Source organism: Magnolia sinica, chromosome 5, assembly GCF_029962835.1.
Source record: "Magnolia sinica isolate HGM2019 chromosome 5, MsV1, whole genome shotgun sequence".
Lineage (NCBI taxonomy): Eukaryota > Viridiplantae > Streptophyta > Magnoliopsida > Magnoliales > Magnoliaceae > Magnolia > Magnolia sinica.
Genome location: NC_080577.1, coordinates 62528359 through 62547690, shown reverse-complemented (window position 1 = coordinate 62547690; position 19332 = coordinate 62528359). Strand labels below are relative to the sequence as shown.

Here is a 19332-nt window from a genome sequence, read left to right as displayed (position 1 = left end):
AAACACTACTAAAAAATAAAAAAAATAAAAAAATACAACAATTAAGTAAATTCGAAATATGAATTTCGACAGCATTCCAGCTCATATTGATCATATCTCCAGGGGGGATGAGTTGTGCGGGCTTCCTATGCATTTCGTCCCTTATTGGCATGATAAAGGAGTGCTTGGATCCCTTTCATACATCTGGAATAGCTTAAGGATCTAAAAATTTTCAACATAGCAGCTGCCTCAAAGAGTATCCACGCAACTCATGGGAGTTGCGCGGGCCCGCGCAACTAGCCAGAAGTAGCGCGGCCTGCGCCTTCAACACTCCACTCCCTCTCCTTCTCTCTGTCTCCAATACCTGTCAGAGGCACTGGTCTTCTGAACATCTAATGCTTCAAATGAAGGGGTAGGGGGTATTTATAGGCTTCCGCACATGTGATCCCTCGAACAAGGTGTCCTGAATCGGTTACGTATCGGCTGTAACGACCAATACGTAACAGTAACGGTGGTACCCGTTACGCAATACGGGGGCGTAACAGGCATAACCCTGATTTTGGTACCGTAATGGCCGTTACTGACCCGTAACGGTGGGATAATGGTCAGATTTTTTTTACTTTTTAAAGCTCTGTTTTTTTCATTTTTTTGAAACCATTTACTTCCAAACTCTCACTCAATCCTTCTATTACTATTTTCGACCAATCTTGGCTTGGTATTTAAGATAAAAACACATTATATTACGGATTTTCTTGAATCGAAGCTCCGTGGGCCATTTTTCGAAAATTCGTCAAAAATATGTATTTATACTTTTTATTGTATGTTTTGATATTTTAATCATAAAATATGATGTGTTAATCATAGTAGAATATGTTAATATGCATTTTACAGATTTGTTGTGTCATTTTATATATTTTTATATTTTTTTTATTTACGCATTAATTTTGGCCCTTTTTTAAAAAATTCGAAAAATCATTTTTTAATGAATGGTTTGCTGTTTTAATCATAGAATATGATGTGTTAAATATAGTAGAACATGTTGATGTGCATTTTACAGATTTACAACCTCATTTTATATTTTTTAATATTTTTTTCTATTTACGCAGTAATTTCAGCCCTTTTTTAAAAAAATTGAAAATTCATTTTTTAATGAATGGTTTGCCGTTTTAATCATAGAATATGATGTGTTAAATATAGTAGAACATGTTAATGTGCATTTTACAGATTTGCAACCTCATTTTATATTTTTAAATATTTTTTTCTATTTACGCACTAATTTCGACCCTTTTTTTAAAATTCGAAAAATCATTTTTTAATGAATGGTTTGTTGTTTTAATCATAGAATATGATGTCTTAATTATAGTAGAATATGTTAATGTGCATTTTACAGATTTGCAACCTCATTTTATATTTTTTCTATTTACGCACTAATTTCGGCCCCTTTTTTTTTAAAATTCGAAAAATCATTTTTCAATGAATGGTTTGTTGTTTTAATTATAGAATATGATGTGTTAAATATAGTAGAACATGTTAATGTGCATTTTACAGATTTGCAACCTCATTTTATATTTTTTTTAAACATTTTTTTCTATTTACGCACTAATTTCGGCCCCTTTTTAAAAAAAAATCGAAAAATCATTTTTTAATGAATGGTTTGCTGTTTTAATCATAGAATATGATGTGTTAATTATAGTAGAACATATTAATGTGTATTTTACAGATTTGCAATCTCATTTTATATATTTTTATATTTTTTTCTATTTACACATTAATTTTGGCCCTTTTTTTTAAAATTCGAAAAATAATTTTTTAATGAATGGTTTGTTGTTTTAATCATAGAATATAATGTGTTAATTATAGTAGAACATGTTAATGTGCATTTTACAGATTTGTGGTGTCATTTTATATTTTTTTTCTATTTTTGAATTAGTGACTTCATGTTTTTATTTGCTTATATTGGACAGGTTTTGGAGCTTCCTAGGGTTTAGTTAGAACATAAAATCATCTTTATTGACATAGGTCATACACTCATATTCATATCTAATCTATATCTAATTATCTAGTATCTACCTAAACCTAAAGAAATGTCTGGGTCTAGCCAACAAGTGATGATATTGGATGGCAACATTGTGAGAAGGTTGGTAGTACTAGGCACCAAATGAAGTGCAAGTATTGCGATAGACCAGTGACTGGTGGAATTACTCATCTCAAACAACATTTGGCACATCGAAAGGGTCAAGTTGCGGTATGTACTAGAGTACCGAAAGAGATAATGCTTTTAATGCAAGTTAGTCTGGATGAGTCGAAGGGTAAACGTGTTGCTATACAAAAGAAGAAAGATGATGTTTTGGATGCAGCTTGACAGGAGGTGTTTGGTCCTGAATATATGGGCGTTCGTGATGAAGATATTATTGATTCTGATAAAGATTCAAATCGGAAATTAACTATAGATAGGAGAGAGAGCTTGCGTTTAGCTCGTGAAGAGGAAGAACGTCGCAGCATGTTTGGCACACATGAGTCAGTGCGTGATACAGGGAGGGGCAGTGGGAGTGCAACTGGAAGTGCAACTTGTTCTGCAAGTTGGAGGGTAGGTTTGGTGGGTTACGACGTGTGTTTGGGAGCCAACTACAGACATCTTCACATGATGCCCATATACGTTTGGATGAAAAAGTAAATGAGCCTAGGAGACCCTTTATTGATCCAATCCTGTTTAGGAAAGAATCAACTAAACAAAAGAAGATAAAACAAATGTGGAGTACAATTTTCGTTAAGAAATTAGATAGAGCAGCAGCAAAGTTATTTATACATGCCAACATACCTCCTAACGCGGCCAATTCTCCATATTGGCAGGTGGTAATTAATGTAGCAGCAGAAGCAGGTGAAGGAATAAAAGCTCCCACGGCTAAGGAGATTAGGGGGAAATGGACAGATGCAAAGTATGCGGATATGAAAACATACATGGCTACCTTTAAACCTGTATGGCAAGCCAAAGGATGCACAATCATGTGTGATGGTTGGACTGGCCCAACCAGACGCAGCATGATCAACTTCATAGTGTACTGCCACTTAGGAACTATATACCACAAGTCAATTGATGCCTCAGAGGCAACAAAAAATTCTACTTATATTAATGGACTAATGGATAAAGTTGTGGACGAGATTGGATAGGAGAATATAGTGCAGATTGTGACAGATAATGAAGCATCATATAAGCTTGCAGGATATATGTTGATGAATGAGAGAAAATATCTTTTTTGGTCACCATGTGCTGCTCATTGTATTGATCTTATATTGGAAGATATTGGGAAGAAAAAGAATGTTAAGGAAATAGTCGAAAGGGCAAGAGAAGTGACGACGTTTATTTACAACCATAATCAAGTAGTCGCAATAATGAGAAAGTTCACGAAAGGACGAGAGTTGTTGAGGCCTGCGTCGACTAGATTCGCAACAAACTTTATACCATTAGAGAGTTTATTCCAGCATAGGGGAGAGTTGAGTGAGATGTTTGCTTCCCGAGAATGGCTCAACACAACATGGGCAGAAGACTTCAGGGACACCGGTTGAAGTTGTGAACACCATACGGGACAACAAATATTGGAAGAAGGTCAAGTCGATCCTAAAGGTGATGGAGCCACTAATGAGGGTACTCCGTCTTGTTGAAACCGACGAAGCACCTATCATGGGCTTCCCATACGATGCTATGGATAAGGCAAAGTTGGCAATTCAACGTGATTGTAGAAGCTGGGAGTCTTATTGGAGGATGATCGACAGGAGATGGACAAGACAATTTCATCACGATCTTCATGCAGCAGGTTACTATCTAAGTCTTAGGTATAGATATGCCCAATCATTTGTTGAGGATGATGAAGTTCGTGTCGGGCTAAAAAATGTAATAAAGAGATTAGAGCCTGACTTAGATCTGCAAATAAAAGCATTGAATGAATTAGATACATTTGAAAATCACCTTGGTAGCTTTGGAGATGCTCTTGCACAGCATGCAGTATCTAGGTGGCAACCGGCCAAATGGTGTATTAATTTCGAAGAGAGTACGAAGGCTCTCCAAAAAAATGCAGTAAAAGTTTTAAGCCAGACAACATCTTCATTTGGCTGCGAAAGGAATTGGAGTTGTTTTGCGCTTATTCATTAAAAGAATAGGAATAGATTGCAGACTAGAACATTAGATTGACTTGTCTTCATGCACTATAATATAAAACTAAGAATGCGACGACATCATGGGAGCATTATAGCTGTCGATGACAGAGACTACTGTCCAATAAACTTGGACAATATTTATGATAAGGATGATCCGCTTCTACCTTGGATGGAAACAAGGGAAAAGCAAATTGAAAAGAATAGTGAAGAATTGGAAATTGATGACCCAGAAATACGTAGAGCGCAACAAGAGTCTTGCAGATGTGTTGGACCTAATAAAAAGGGCAGCGTTTATGCCAAGTACGGGTACGGCTCAAGATCAACAAAAAAGTACGAGCAGTGGTAGCATGACCGTGTCAGATGATGGTGACGATGACCCTCCTGCCCCTGGTGCTGGCACTTCTGGTGTTGCTCAGCGCCCTATACAGCCGTCTACAGATCGCGATGCCGATGAACATCGACGAGGTAGTACACGAGGTTGGACTTATGAGTGTACCAAGTCACGATACAGCCAACATGAGGGTACATCTAGTGGTGCACCGGGTCCGGGAGGTCCGGAACATTAGCGGGCTCATGGTCTTGGTTATTATGATGGATATTCTTATGGTCAATTGGATTATGATTATGGTGGTTATACTGAGCCTGTTCCATCACATTCATGTTGCAGTAGTCCTCCCGATCAATATCCATATGATTATAGATATCCAGATCCAAATCCAAGTTACTCATCACAGCAGACACTCAATCTCAAGATTTTCAACAGCCTGAGCATGGGCACCAGTATGGCTATTCGACGGGCACTGGTAGATATCCTTACTCAGGGTTAGTCGTTGCCTAGTTAGGATCAATCATCCTCTGGTTTCGTTGATCTAGTATTTCCTTCTGGCATTGGATATTATGGATATGCAACACTTACACCTATTGGACAGCCTTAGTCTAATGGTGACGATGACGATGGTGTGGAGGTCGAGCAACCACAAAAAAACAGATTTTCATTTTGGTGGTGACTTGTGATTGTGAGTATATATTTGCATTAAGGTAAGTATTTGCAGTAGACAGCTCACAGCAGTATTATTGCAAGAAGCCAAGTACACACTTGACACTGCCGAACTTGTATTTAAAATAGCTCCACTGACAACCAATCAAGTAATCCTTAATCAAGTTGCACAGGAGTATATTAGACACTACTAATTTATTTATTTTTAATATTCTTGACTTGAGGATGACAGGTCATAGACAGGAATCACAGTCACGTGCACAAGAATGTTCAAGAAATTCCTCAAAAATAATTGCAAACACCTAATGTAAGATATTTTCATATTACATTCATTCTAATATATCTATCATTGATAGTAGATAGTTAGAAAATTAAATATATGAATTTTGTAGTCAAATTCAGGTTATCTGGTTCATAAATTCATCAGACAGTCCGATACAACTTCTCACCAAAGAGTGGACCGTTACACCACCATAAACATGTTCCAATTTATAAATGAATGCATATTTGGAATGCTTAGAATATTCCGAATTTAATCCATATTTTTTTGGCAAAAAAAATAATTTTGCGCTCTTACGGGCCGTTATGCCCCCGTATCTGTATCGGTTTCGGAGGGCATCATTATACCAACCGATACTGATATGGGACACCTTGCCCTCGAATCTTGTGCCGTGGACCCCACTTCGCATTCCTAATTCCTCCTACGGTGAGAGTTGCGTGACCCGGCTCAACTCAGGTGAGTTGCGCGGACCAGCGCAACTCAAGCAATTTGTGCGACCTAGCGCAACTCGACTCATCCTCACTCATATGATCCATATTTCATTTCTTTCGCCAATTTTCCTTCTTGAAGTTTCTTCCCTAAACCAAATTTTTAACCAAATTTTTTACCTCAACAGTTACCGTTACAAGTACGATACCTTAGGTTATGAAGCAAACCCGATGGGAATCTTCATCTAAGGGTGGTCTATAATAATGAGGATATGATGATAAAAGAAGAAAGGGCATGAAGGAAATGAGATAACTAGAGATTTCATATTCTTGGAATGATTGAAAGAAGTTAGGATAGGGAACATGCATATTTCTCAAAGTTAGACTAGTGTCACTGAGCATTTAAGTATATTGGATCATAACTATTCTAAATTTTGATTAAGTCTCTGAACTCAAGGATGTAGTGGATTAGAAAATCGAGATTCTAACTAACTTCTGACTTGGGTAAGTATTGTTTTGTTTTGGAATCCATATGATGAATGGAGGCATTATTGTATAAATTTCTGAGTTTTGAACTATTTTCCATGTTTTCAATGTTTGTGGGTAATATTTCTAGAAACCTCCACGAGACTATAACTCGTCCACTAGGGAAACCTAAGGGTTTAAAGGCTTGTTGCATATGTTAAATGCAATCGAGATTACCTGCGAAAGTGTAGTTAGAATTTTTGTTTTCGTTTTAATTTTTCTCGAATTAGTTTTTATTCTTATTTTTATTTTTCTTCACTTATTTTGCTCGGGACTAGCAAAATGCTGGTTTTGGGGGGGGGGGGGGTTGGTGATTGAGTGGCAAATATTGCATATTTTCTCCCATTTATATCATGGTTTTATGAACATGATACTGCTTAATAGTATATTTTATACATGTTTGTATTGCAAGGTGAGTTTAAGAGCTTGGATTAAAAAAGAATGTTAAAAGCATGGATTTGATGCTCGAGAATCACCAAGGCAAAGAACGGACTTTTAGAGACCGAGATTTAAGATTTCAATACCCCAAAAGTCAAGAAAACCAAGTGGAAAAGGAAGAAAGTGCAGAAATTTGCAAGATCTGAGCTTAGACGACATCGAAGCTGTCATCGAAGTCAGTCTTCGATGACATCGAAGGAGTTTAGATGACATCGAAGAATTACAGGAAAATCAAGTTTGGTTGCTGGACAAATTGGATGCAGTCTTCGATGACATCGAATCTGTCATCGAAGTCAGTCTTAGATGACATCGAAGGTTGTTTGATGTCATCGAAGAGTTTACGCGGAGCCTACGCGGAGTGAGAAAATTTGAGACGATTTCTGGAATTTTTTTCAAACCAGTTTAAATGAGAGAGTTCCCCACTTATAAATAGGGCTTCCCAGGGCATTCCTAAGCATCTTTCAGAGCATTCAAGTGCAAGATCTAGGGTTTTTTCTAGGGTTTTTTTTAGAGCTTTCTAGTTTCATAATTCTAGTTTTTCTTTACAAGTTTTCTTTTATTTATTTTTTCTTGCTTTCTTATTGCTTTTTATTTTTGCATTAAGTTATGTCTCTCTAGTTCCCTCTAGCCCAAGCTAGAAGGGAAGCACAGAGGTTTAATGATATCATAAATTATGATGATTGATTGTTTTTATGATGAAATGAATGGTGTACGCATGTTATCAATTATTTAGGATTAAGTTTTTTATCCTTATGTGAGATCCATATGTTTCCATCATATGAGATCCTTATTGATGGATAGGCTTAACCTAGATTAGTTAGATTTCCTAGATGGGAGATGTTCTCAACCTGCTACATTTATTTAATCCATTATCTTATGGATACGAATGCTTAAAATCACTGGCGCTTGAGAATATATATCAATTATGCTAATCTATGATTCTCTAATCTTTTATATCATTTATTAAAAATATTTAAAATGCTCAGATCCTAATTGTGTTATCAAAGTCACCATGACTCATGGAACATTAACCTATGTATGGAACTTTGAAGCTTGGGTGTTGTTTTCAAATTAATTGAATTCCATACATTCAAAACCTTCAAAATCAAATCATCCGTTTAGTTTCCATTACTTAGTTTTGCATTTGATTTTTTCATTCTCATAAATTATCTCCCTGTGGAATTGACCCTGTATTCATAGGATATTACTTACAAACCTCTGCACTTGGAGGCAAGCAATCAATATGTAATCTCACATTTAGTTCAAATCCAAAAAATCAGGCTGACCTGTGATTCAGATGAACCACACTAAAGGAAACAGTTGGGAGAGAGACATCCACTCGTGATTTTTACAGGGCCTGCCATGATGAATATATGAATTTCACTCTAACCATTAGATGTCACACCAAAATTTAAGCCGAGGGGCCAAAATTCCTACCCATCCATAATTCAGATGGGCCACACCAAGGGAAATAGTTTGGAGAGTGAGCATTGTCCTGTACACTGTCTCCAATTGCACAGTCCATCTAAATAATGGATGGAGCTAAGTTTTGAGACTTGCACCGAGCAAGGGATGATGCTCCTGGTTGTAGGGTTGGATTTCATGTAAATATCACGGTGGGGCCACCTTAGCCACCCAACCTTTTCCTCACACGGGTGAATGGAGCCACCATTTAGAAATATAACATAAGGTACCATAATGATAATTACTTCAATTAATGAGGTAGCTTATTGAAAACATTTTCAAAAAAGGTGCTAGAATGTAAATTCCATATAAATTAGGCAGGTTTTTTTTTTTTTTTTTTTTTTTTTTTTTTGTAAAATTCCTTTTTAAAGGATAAAAACAGCTCACATTGCAAAGGCCAAATATTAATGGGTTAGAATATTTCAATATAGTAGATTTCCAGGGCACCCCTTATGTATTGCGGGACATATCATAATATCAATGGTTTAGATGACTGAACAATAGGTCACGCACCAGGACCCCATAATTCCTCCCCCACAATAAACAAAAATTACAAAAAAATAAAAATAAATAAAAATAAAGATAAAAAGCTCCCCAAAAGAAGAGAATACACCCATATAAAATAGCTAGGTGACGCAGGGATGAACGTGATAAGGATAACTACTCCGAATCCACGGAGCTTCTCTGGACTCCTCACAGAGACTTCTCGAATCCACGAGGAAAGAAAGCAGAAAATAGAAATAAATTCTAATAAATTCGAAATTGATTAATTAATGAATAAAAACGAGTTCACAACCCTTTAAACAAGGGTACCAAGCAATGGGAAAGAAATCAGAATCAAACTACAACTAAAACTCCTAGAATCCGCGACTTACTATAAATAGTAAACTTACTATTTATAGACGGTCGTGATGTCTACTACTGCGCAAGGTTTTCGGCCAAAAATAGTAAGTGTCCTATTTGGCTTCACCAAACCGTTCTCCTAATTATTCTAAGCTCTTGTCACGTTGGACGCAACTCCTAAAGCCCGATGGATGAAGAGTTATAATCAAACTAAAACTTATTATTTATAGTAAAAATGAAATTAAAATAGGGAAACGACCGTCAATCCAGGGGTATTTCGCAAATCTGTCTTGCGCAACTCAGCGTAGAGGGGTTGGTTGGCTAAAGTAGCTCGTTCTACCCCAAAATCATATACTTTACGCCTGATAACTCATTCCCGATTGTGAGATACGCCCGATCTAAGGTCCGACGGTCCGGATCACTTCTGTCGTCGACTGGGCCTTTTCTGATCCATCTTGGCCATGAAACTGCCCGCGACCCGCTCTACATTAGTCCCCTCCACTTCAAAAGAACTCGTCCTCGAGTTCTCATCCTGCTCTGGTTCATGATACTCAGTCAGGTCCGCGACGTTGAAAGTTCGTGAGATTGTCATGTTATCTGGAAGATCAACAACATAAGCGTTGTCATTAATCTTTCAAATAATTGGGACGGATCCAATCTTCTTATTTTTCAACTTATTGTACGTCCCGGTCGGAAATCTCTCTTTGCGCAGATGGACCATAACGCGGTCGCCCACCTCGAACACCTTTTGTCGCCGGTGCTTATCCGTTTGTTCCTTGTACTTCTCGTTCGATGCATGTAGCTTGGTCTGCACTTCCGCATGGATGCCCATGATCCTGTCTGTCATATGTTCTGCTGCAATGCTCATGCCTGGGTGCTTGGGCAGAGGGACCAAGTCAAGTGTGTGGCGAGGCACTCGTCCGTAGATAATCTGGAACGGTGATTTCCCTGTCGAGCGGTTCACCATGTTGTTGAATGCAAACTCTGCTTGAGACAAGGCAAAATCCCACTGCTTCGGTTTTTCTCCTGAAATACAGCGAAGGAGGTTTCCCAACGTGCGATTCACAACTTCGGTCTGCCCATCAGTCTGTGGGTGGTAAGCACTGCTGAATTAAAGTCGTGTATCGAATTGAGTCCACAAAGTCTGCCAAAAGTGGTTAATAAACTTCGTGTCATGATCAGAAGTAATGGTCTTGGGGACCCCATGTAGCCGTACGACCTCCCTGGAGAATAGATTCGCCACGTGTATTGCATCGAGGGTCTTCTTGCATGAGATAAAGTGTCATCTTGGAGAAACGATCCACCACCACGAACACCGAATCCATGCCGTGTTGTGTTCGTGGGAGACCAAGCACGAAATCCATTGATAAATCTTCCCAAGGACCGTCAAGCACAGGTAACGGGGTGTAGAGGCCCGTATTCTGAGATTGCCCCTTAAAGATCTGACAAACATAACAACATTGTACGGCTTTTAACACATCACGTACTAATTGCGGCCAGTAATACCGCTCTTCCACAAGAGCTCGCGTCTTATCTCGCCTAAGGTGTCCACCGAGGCCACCTCCATGTAGCTCCTGAATAATTTGCTCCCTCAGAGAAATTTGGGGGATGCACAATCGATTCCCTTTGAAGAGAAAATCGTCCTGTATATGAAGGTCACCCCACTGGCACTTCATCTAAGAATCTTTGAAGTCCTCATCCTCGGCATACAGCTCCTTGAAATAGTCGAATCCGACCACTTCATTGCTCATCGTAACAAGTAGTGAAGCACGATGGCTAAGTGCATCAGCCACCTTGTTCTGTTGCCCTGACTTGTGCTTCAGAACAAACGAGAATTCCTGTAAAAACGCAACCCATCTAACATGCACACGATTCACGTTAATCTGACTATTAATAAACTTTAATGCTTGATGGTCAATGTACAGAACAAACTCTCTTTGAATCAGATAATGCCGCCAATGTCGCAGCGCCTGAACAACTACGTACAACTCGAGCTCATAAGTCGACCACTTCTTTCCGGTTTCGTTGAGCTTCTCGCTGTAGAAGGCTACCGGCCTGCCTTCCTGTGATAATACTCCTCCAATTCCGACGTATGAAGCATCACACTCAACCTCAAACAATTTGTCGAAATTAGGAAGCACCAAAACCAGTGTTGTAGATAAACCATGAAAAAAGTACAGTTGCCCACTGATCTATCTCATGAAAGCTCTTGTCAACTTTATCGGTCCACTGGAACGGTCCTTTTTTCATGCAATCTGTTATAGGCACGACTATGGTGCTAAAATCTCGCACAAATCGACAATAGAAAGTCGCCAACCCGTGAAAACTCCTCACCTTATGAATGTTTGTCGGGATCAGCCATTTTCTAATAGCTCACACATTTTCATCGTCCACACGAATGCCTGTGGATGTTACAACAGATCCTATAAACAATAGGCTGTTAGTTAAAAAACTACACTTCTTCAAGTTGAGGTACAACTTGTTAATTTGTATGACTTGCAGCACCTGCCTGAGATGTTTCCTGTGCTCCGCCTCATCCTGGCTATATATCAATATGTCATCAAAATATACTACCACAAATCGGCCAGTGAACGGTTTTAGAACTTGATTCATCAAACGCATAAAAGTACTTGGTGCGTTCGATAGGAAGAATGGCATGACCAGCCACTCATACAACCCTTCCTTGGTCTTGAATGTCGTTTTCCACTCATCACCGGGTCGGATACGAATCTGATGGTACCTGCTCCCTAGATCTAGTCTAGAGAACACCTTGGCCCCTTCTAGCATATCGAGCATATTGTCCAACCGTGGTATTGAGAACCGATATTTGATGGTAATTTTGTTGATTGTCCGGCTGTCAACACACATGCGCCAGCTTCTATCTTTTTTTGCGTTAATAATGCTGGTACGACACATGGGCTCATGCTCTCTCTCAAGAGACCCTTACAGATCAATTCCTCCACTTGCCCCTGAAGTATCTCACACTCCTTCAGACTCATCCGATAATAAGGGCGGTTGGGCAGACTAGCCCCAGGGACGAGGTCTATGTGATGTTGGATGTCCCTCATAGGGGGCAATCCATCAGGTAAATCCTCAGGCCAAACTTCTTTGAATTCATTTAGCAACAGTCTTGAACTTAGAGGGATGTTTGAGGGTTCCTCTTCCTCGCCCTTCACGACTATGGCGTATACCTCGCCGGTTTCCTTGGATTCCTCCATGAAATTCTGAATAGTCAAGAGGGAGCTCCCCTCCACTTTAGAGGCTTTAGGGTGGTTCTCTGGTGTCATAGGGCTAAGGATTATTTTTCGACTATCCTTAATGAATATGTAGATATTATCTCGTCCCCGATGGGTCGCATCTCGGTCCGACTGTCAGGGTCGACTGAGTAGCATATGACAAGCTTCCATGCCGACCACATCACAAAGTATTTGATCCTTATAATTTTTGCCAATTGAAAACGAGATAGTGCATTGTTCAGTTACCTTGGTCTCATTCACCTTTTTTATCCAGCCAATTGAGTACGAGGAAGGATGTTTTGTTGTTGGTAGCTACAACTTGTCCACCATCACTTTTGAGACGATGTTCTCGCTACTACCACTGTATATGATCACATCACAGACCTTTCCGTTGACAGTGCACCGAGTACGAAATATATTGTATCGTTGTGGATGTAATTCCTTTCGTGGGGCATACAGTCATCGCCTCACAACTAGAAATTCGCCACGATCCTCTCCCATCAGTTCATCGCCACTTGCTATTTCTTCAATGGTTTGTTCATGTTCATCAAAGCCATGGTCTTCTTCTGCGGCCTCATCTTCAGTGCCCCATTCGTTTATAGTCAAATGTGTTGTGGGACGTTGAGGACAAGTGTTTGATAAGTGGCCTGGCTGGCCATAGCGGTAACAATTGTTCGACCTTGGTCAAGTATAAGGATTTGGAATCCTACTCGAGCCCGCTATTGTGGATGTTGCACGTTGAGGTCTGGATGAGTTGCTCCCCGTATCACGATTTGCAGTTGTAGGAGGTTGAGGATGTTCTCCTACTGAATCTTTTCCTCGTACCAGCACTGGATCCTGCGTGGGGCCCGTCATAGGGGGTCGAGTTGAAGGATATGGACAAGCAGGAGCTCTTACAAGTTGTGTTTCTGCCCTACCCGCCAATTGAACTGCTTCATCCACGGTCCCGACTGGGTACATCTGAACTCGGTCCTGAATTGTCGGTCGCAACCTACTTATAAATGGTGTCACCTTCTGTGACTCGGATTCTGACAGATTGTTTCGTGCAGCCAACCGCTGGAATTCTTCAGTGTAATCTGTGACGGCTCGATTTCCTTGTCAGCAATTTTAATATTGTTGGAATAATATCTGCTCATAATCATTGGAGAGATTGTGATCGAAGAGGATGTCTCATCCATGGCCATGATGAGATGGGCGCCTTATTCTGACAGACTCATGAGAGTTGTAATTGTTCCCACCATGCAGAAGCACCAGATTTTAATTTAAACGCTACCAATTTTACCCTTTTTATGATCTGGCACGTCCATATAATCAAAATATCTCTCTACTTCGGCTAGCTAATCGAAAAAATCTTCTATACGTAATAAACCGTTAAAACTAGAAAGTTCAGCCTTACCTCGATAGTCTCTTTTAGCACAATCTAGATAATCGCCTCCATGGATTGGTTGTTGGGCAAAACCCTCATTAAGGTCCTTGTCGCTAAAACTTGAATCATCTGGTGTAACCCTACAGTTTGTCACTGGTAGTGCTCTACGAAAATCAGGGTTGCGTCGTACAGCAACCACGGGTGGTGGAGCCACCATGGGTGGCGGAGCAACCATAGGTGGTGGAGCACCGCCTAGGGCTCGGGGTGGAAGTAGCGCATCCGCAAGACAATCGAGGATTACCTGCAGCCCTTGCATGTTCAACTGACTCTCCCGGTAGAAAGCTTCCGTTCTTTTCGAAAGATAACGAATCCCTGGATCACCGTCCACAGGATTTTGATTCATACCTTCATTGTTTGCCATCGACCCAAGGGGAATCCTCGCTTTGATACCAATTGACGCAGGGATGAACGTGATGAGGATAACTACTCCAAATCCACAGAGCTTCTCTGGACTCCTCACAGAGACTTCTCGAATTCACGAGGAAAGAAAGCAAAAAATAGAAATAAATTCTAATAAATTCGAAATTGATTAATTAATGAATAAAAACGAGTTCACAACCCTTTAAATAGGGGTACCAAGCAATGGGAAAGAAATCAGAATCAAACTACAACTAAAACTCCTAGAATCCGCGACTTACTATAAAGAGTAAACTTACTACTTATAGACGGTCGTGATGTCTACTAGTGTGCAAGGTTTTCAGCCAAAACCAGTAAGTATCCTATTTGGCTTCACCAAACCGTTCTCCTAATAATTCTAAGCTCTTTTCACGTTGGACGCAACTCCTAAAGCCCAACGGATGAAGAGTTATAATCAAACTAAAACTTACTATTTATAGTAAAAACGAAATTAAAACAGGGAAACGACCATCGATCTAGGGGTATTTCGCAAATCCGGCTTGCGCAACCCGGCGTATCTAGGTTGGTTGGCTAAAGTAGCTCGTTCTACCCTAAATCATATATTTTACGCCTGATAACTCATTCCAGATTGTGAGATACACCCGATCTAATGTCTGATGGTCTGGATCACTTCTGTCGTCGACTGGGCCTTTTCTGATCCATCTTGGCCATGAAACTGCCCGCGACCTGCTCTACATCACTAGGAGGCCACATAAGTCCCACAACCAAATATCAGTGAAGGAAGGAGATCCAATCCTCCCAGGAAGACTACTCCTACCAACTTCTATACTATACACGCAACATATGCCGTCTGATGATCCAAACCATTCATTAATCTGGGACAGCCGTGGTTGGGTCATATACCAATCCTAACTATTTAAAAAATGGTGTACAGAAATTACTAAAATAGGTACTTTAATTACTAGAAAAAGAGGAGTTATGTGATCATCGACCCAAAAATATGTATAGGCCCATTGTTCAGTGATCTAGACTGCTGATCTCATGGGTCCTACCATGAGGAATTAAGGATATACCATGACCCAAAATCCTTAGTATAACATGAATCCTTCAATTGCCAGCCTGCAAAGAGACCCACGCACAATATCATATACAATAGGTTGTAAGCTAACCTACAATGCATTTTTACAAACATTTGCACTTGAAATACTATATTGTCAAGGGCAGAAGTAGCAACTAAAATTCTTAAGGCCTAAAGAAAAACGGGTTTTAAACTACAGATGGTTGTAGGTGATCAATCCCCATCCGAAAATAGGGGAGAAAAAAAAAAAAGAAATACAGCAACAATCCACATTCAAATGAATGAATGCCAATGATCAGAGGGCTAAGATCTTCCAATCTGAGTGAATTTGGGGTTTCGTCCATCTAGGTTTGCTCCCACCATATTAACCCATCTGGATCACTATCCCAAAACAAAAAATAAAATAACGCCAAAGAAAATTGAAAAATAGAAACGGGTTTTCCATCAAACATCGCAAAAATTGATTCGATTCCTTCAAAGTCAGTCCAAACATCAAGAAAAACAAAAAAGAGCAAATACCCACAAATAATAATAATAATAATAATAATAATAATAATAATAATAATAATAAAAGCCGCTCACCGATCCAGGAGTGTACGAATTCGTGTAACTCGCCGAATAGGGCTTGGACATTCGACCTCTCATGTAAGGGTCGCAAGACAGGTAGAGATTCTTGACAAGAACGGATTTTGATCCCTCTGGAACTTTGATTTTTGAAGTAGCGCACGTGAAGACCATGTCATCTTCCTTCGGAAATCCGGTAACGTAGTCCTTGAAGATGATCTGCTTGTTTGGCACTTCTCCAGTTCTATCATCCGCCATTTTCTCTCCAAAAATGGAAGCTATGGTTGAAGCCCTTGCTTCGTTTTCTCGCTGCTTTTATATGGAAATTGTTTCATATATTTCAGAAATTGCCTACTTTTTTTTCGGATAATAGCTAGTACTTCTGGCGTCAGTTAAGAGAGTGCTGACTACGTTATTTTGTAAACGACCAAAGCAACCTGACTACATTATTTTTTAAACGAGCAAAGCGACAAAGGCTATAACGGGAGCGGATTAGATGATTTTTCTATTTTCGCTTCATCCAGATTTTCTTGATAAAATCAACGGGTTGGATCGCAAATAAACATTACCAAAACAACCCTGCGATGCGCTCTTAGGAATTTTTTACGGTGAGACACTCAATCGCCACTTTTTTCTATGGTGTGGTACACCGGATCTGCATAATTTTTGGGACCCTATCTTAAAATACGCTGGGGAAACATATGGACGGCATGTATGTACAAAATATCATCAAGGTGGGCCCCATGGTAAGGGTAACTTCTAATCCGCTCCCGGTTAAAACCCCTTTTTAACTGGCTGGGATTGGGTACTACCTTACCAGGGCATAGGTAGAGACTTGCAGTCCTATCAGAATTTCCTAGGTTCCACTATCTGTTTTATCCACTCTGTATACCAATTTTAAAAACTTATTCTAGGTGATAAGCTCAAAAGTGAGATTGATCCAATGATTAAAATAACTATATCACGTGAAGCAGTGGGGATTCAAACACGGTAGCCAAAAACTTCTTTGGAGCCACACAAGTTTTAAATCAAATATTTATTTTTAGAAAATAAACATAAGAGTGGGCCCTAGTAAGGCTTCATCAGAAAGGTCATTGTCACCACTGCTTTTTGTGGTGTAGTCCACTTGAGCCTTTGATCTAATTCCTTTTGAGATTCATGTCCTAAAATGATCTTTCAAAATGGGATGAATGGCCCGGATGAATCACATACATCGCGGTGCCCCCACAATGCGCTGACAGACTCGCACATCTCTAGCTTAGTAACCAAACCACCCATTTTTAGTCAACCGACCTACTTACGTGGCGCTCACTGACATCATCATATTCAACCCATTGACACGGTATTGCATGCGAGAATAAAGTGAAAATACAGATATTAACCTTATTATGGGCTAGAATAAAGTTTTAATGGTGAGTATTCAATTCACGTCTCCTGTAATGTAATCTACTTAATTTTGAATCTGTGTGAGTGGATGTGAAAAGGGTGTTGCAGTGGCCCTAATAAATTTTAAATTACTCAAGCTAAAAAGGGGCAAAATAGTCATTTTCTTTGCTAACTGCCTTTTTTATTAACTTGTTCTTTCAGTTTCCACTGTATGCCAAAAGGAATGATTTTATTGGCAAATACTTGTTTTCCATAGATATAACAAATGATCGATGATTGTATGGAAAACTTCCAATATTTTTTTTTAGAGGAATTTCATATGGCCGGCTGCTTTTTTGGCTATAGACCGAGACCCGCTGCTTTTAAACTATTTCCCATGACCCGCATACCTATTTCAAATGGGTCCTACAACTGCTTCCGCTAACAGATTTTTAATAGGTGGAATAGTTGACCGCAGGAAAGTCCATCATACCGCTGTTAACAGTAGATACTATCGTCCGATCCTTTCATGGTTTTACCTTTGCCAAATGACGGCACTGCCCTCCATTTCTTCCAATTTAGCTGGTTTAATTGCGTGAACGTCACTGCCTATATACGCATCAGGATAGGTAGGGTACATAATGTTGTGGCTTATACATGCCATCCATCCATTTTACCACGTCATTTAAGGACATGATCCCAAAATTGAAAGCATATCCAAAGTTCAAGTGGGTCACACCAAAGGAAACAGTGGGGATAATGACACCCACCATTGAAATCTTCATGATGGGCCCTAAGGCGGATCTTCTTGTTCCTTGCTGGAGACGGGCGGGTGCCGGACGCAATCTGCTTCCATTGTCTATAGGGATGGCAACCAATGCCTGGATATAGCCACCAAAAAGGAGGGAAGTGGATTTAGGTGCTCGGTGGAGTGTATTGGTCTTCACACATATACTTATCAAACTGTACATGTATCACGGTTGTTGGATAATCTAACCTGTCTGATTTAATTGTGGATGGATAATAATGGGAAATTTCACTCACTAGGACTAAGTCCATTGTTTTTATATTTTCACTGGTGGGAGCTGAAGGTGTCATGCATGCTATCTTTATACCCATTTTGTACATTTCTCTGTACTAATGAGTAATGATCTCATGGTTACTGTCTTCACTGTTGATGGTAAAAATGAGGCAGATCCAAAGCTCAGCTGGGCCACATGATAGGAAATAGTGGGATTGAAAGTCCACAGTTGAAAAATTCATGGGGCACAAGATGCTTGTGAGAAATTCACCAGTCCATCCGTTTAGACATATCATTTTATGGCATGGGCCCAAAAACGATGCCAACAACAAGGGCAACACGTAAGGGAACAGTGGGATTGAATGCTCATAATTAAAACATTTGGGGGTCATCATGGGGCTCACTTTGAGCGTTGGATCTCTCTCATTTTTGGGCCATGCACTGAAGTGAGCTAGCGAAACAGAGGGGCGGTGTGGATTTCTCACAACCTCAAGGTAGGCCCCACAAGGTCGAGGTTAGGTTGGCACGATAATCTAGTGTTAATAAAAAAAATTCAGAGCGAGGGTTGTCTGGCAATTAGGTGGGGCCCACTATGATGTTTGTGATAAATCCACTCCGTATCATTTTAGATCATGCATTCAAAAATAAGGCTGATTTAAAGCTCAGGTGAGCCAAATGAACAGAAAATTGAGGATTGAACGCATATTGTTGAAACATTCATTGGATCACATATTGTTTGTGACAAATCTACCCTCTCCATTTGTGTTTCCGGATCATTTTAGGGAATGATCCAAAAATGATGCCCATCCAAAGCTAAAGTGGCCCACGTGATAGGAAATGGTGGGATTGAACACCCACCATTGAAATATATTGGGCCATTAAGGGGCCTACCTTGAAGTATGAATGTAGCTCATTTTTTTTTACAATGCCTTAAAGTGAGCTATAAAAACAGGACGGGATGGATTTCTAATAAACATCAAGGTGGAACCCACATGTGGTTGAGCTTAGGTTGGCATGACAATCCATGTCAATCAATATGTGGTCCAGAGGTTAGGGGGGAATTCAAGTCAAGAGTGAGAGTTGGTTGCCCATAAGTAGGGCCCACCATGATGTTTGTGATACATCTCTTCTGTTCACCGGAGTTTTCATCTCATTTTAGGGTATGGGCGCAAAAATGAA

General features: G+C 39.8%; 1 protein-coding gene across 1 annotated transcript in view; it reads right to left on the bottom strand.

Annotated features, from left to right (window-relative positions):
- The window catches only part of LOC131246086 (2-alkenal reductase (NADP(+)-dependent)-like), a 35003-nt gene extending 18869 nt beyond the window's left edge, over positions 1 to 16134 (bottom strand). Inside the window, exon 1 of the mRNA XM_058245951.1 lies at positions 15786 to 16134. Coding sequence (XP_058101934.1) covers positions 15786 to 16025 — 240 coding nt within the window. The 5' untranslated portion in view covers positions 16026 to 16134. The remainder of the gene's footprint in view (positions 1 to 15785) is intronic.
- Between the last annotated feature and the right edge of the window lie 3198 nt (positions 16135 to 19332).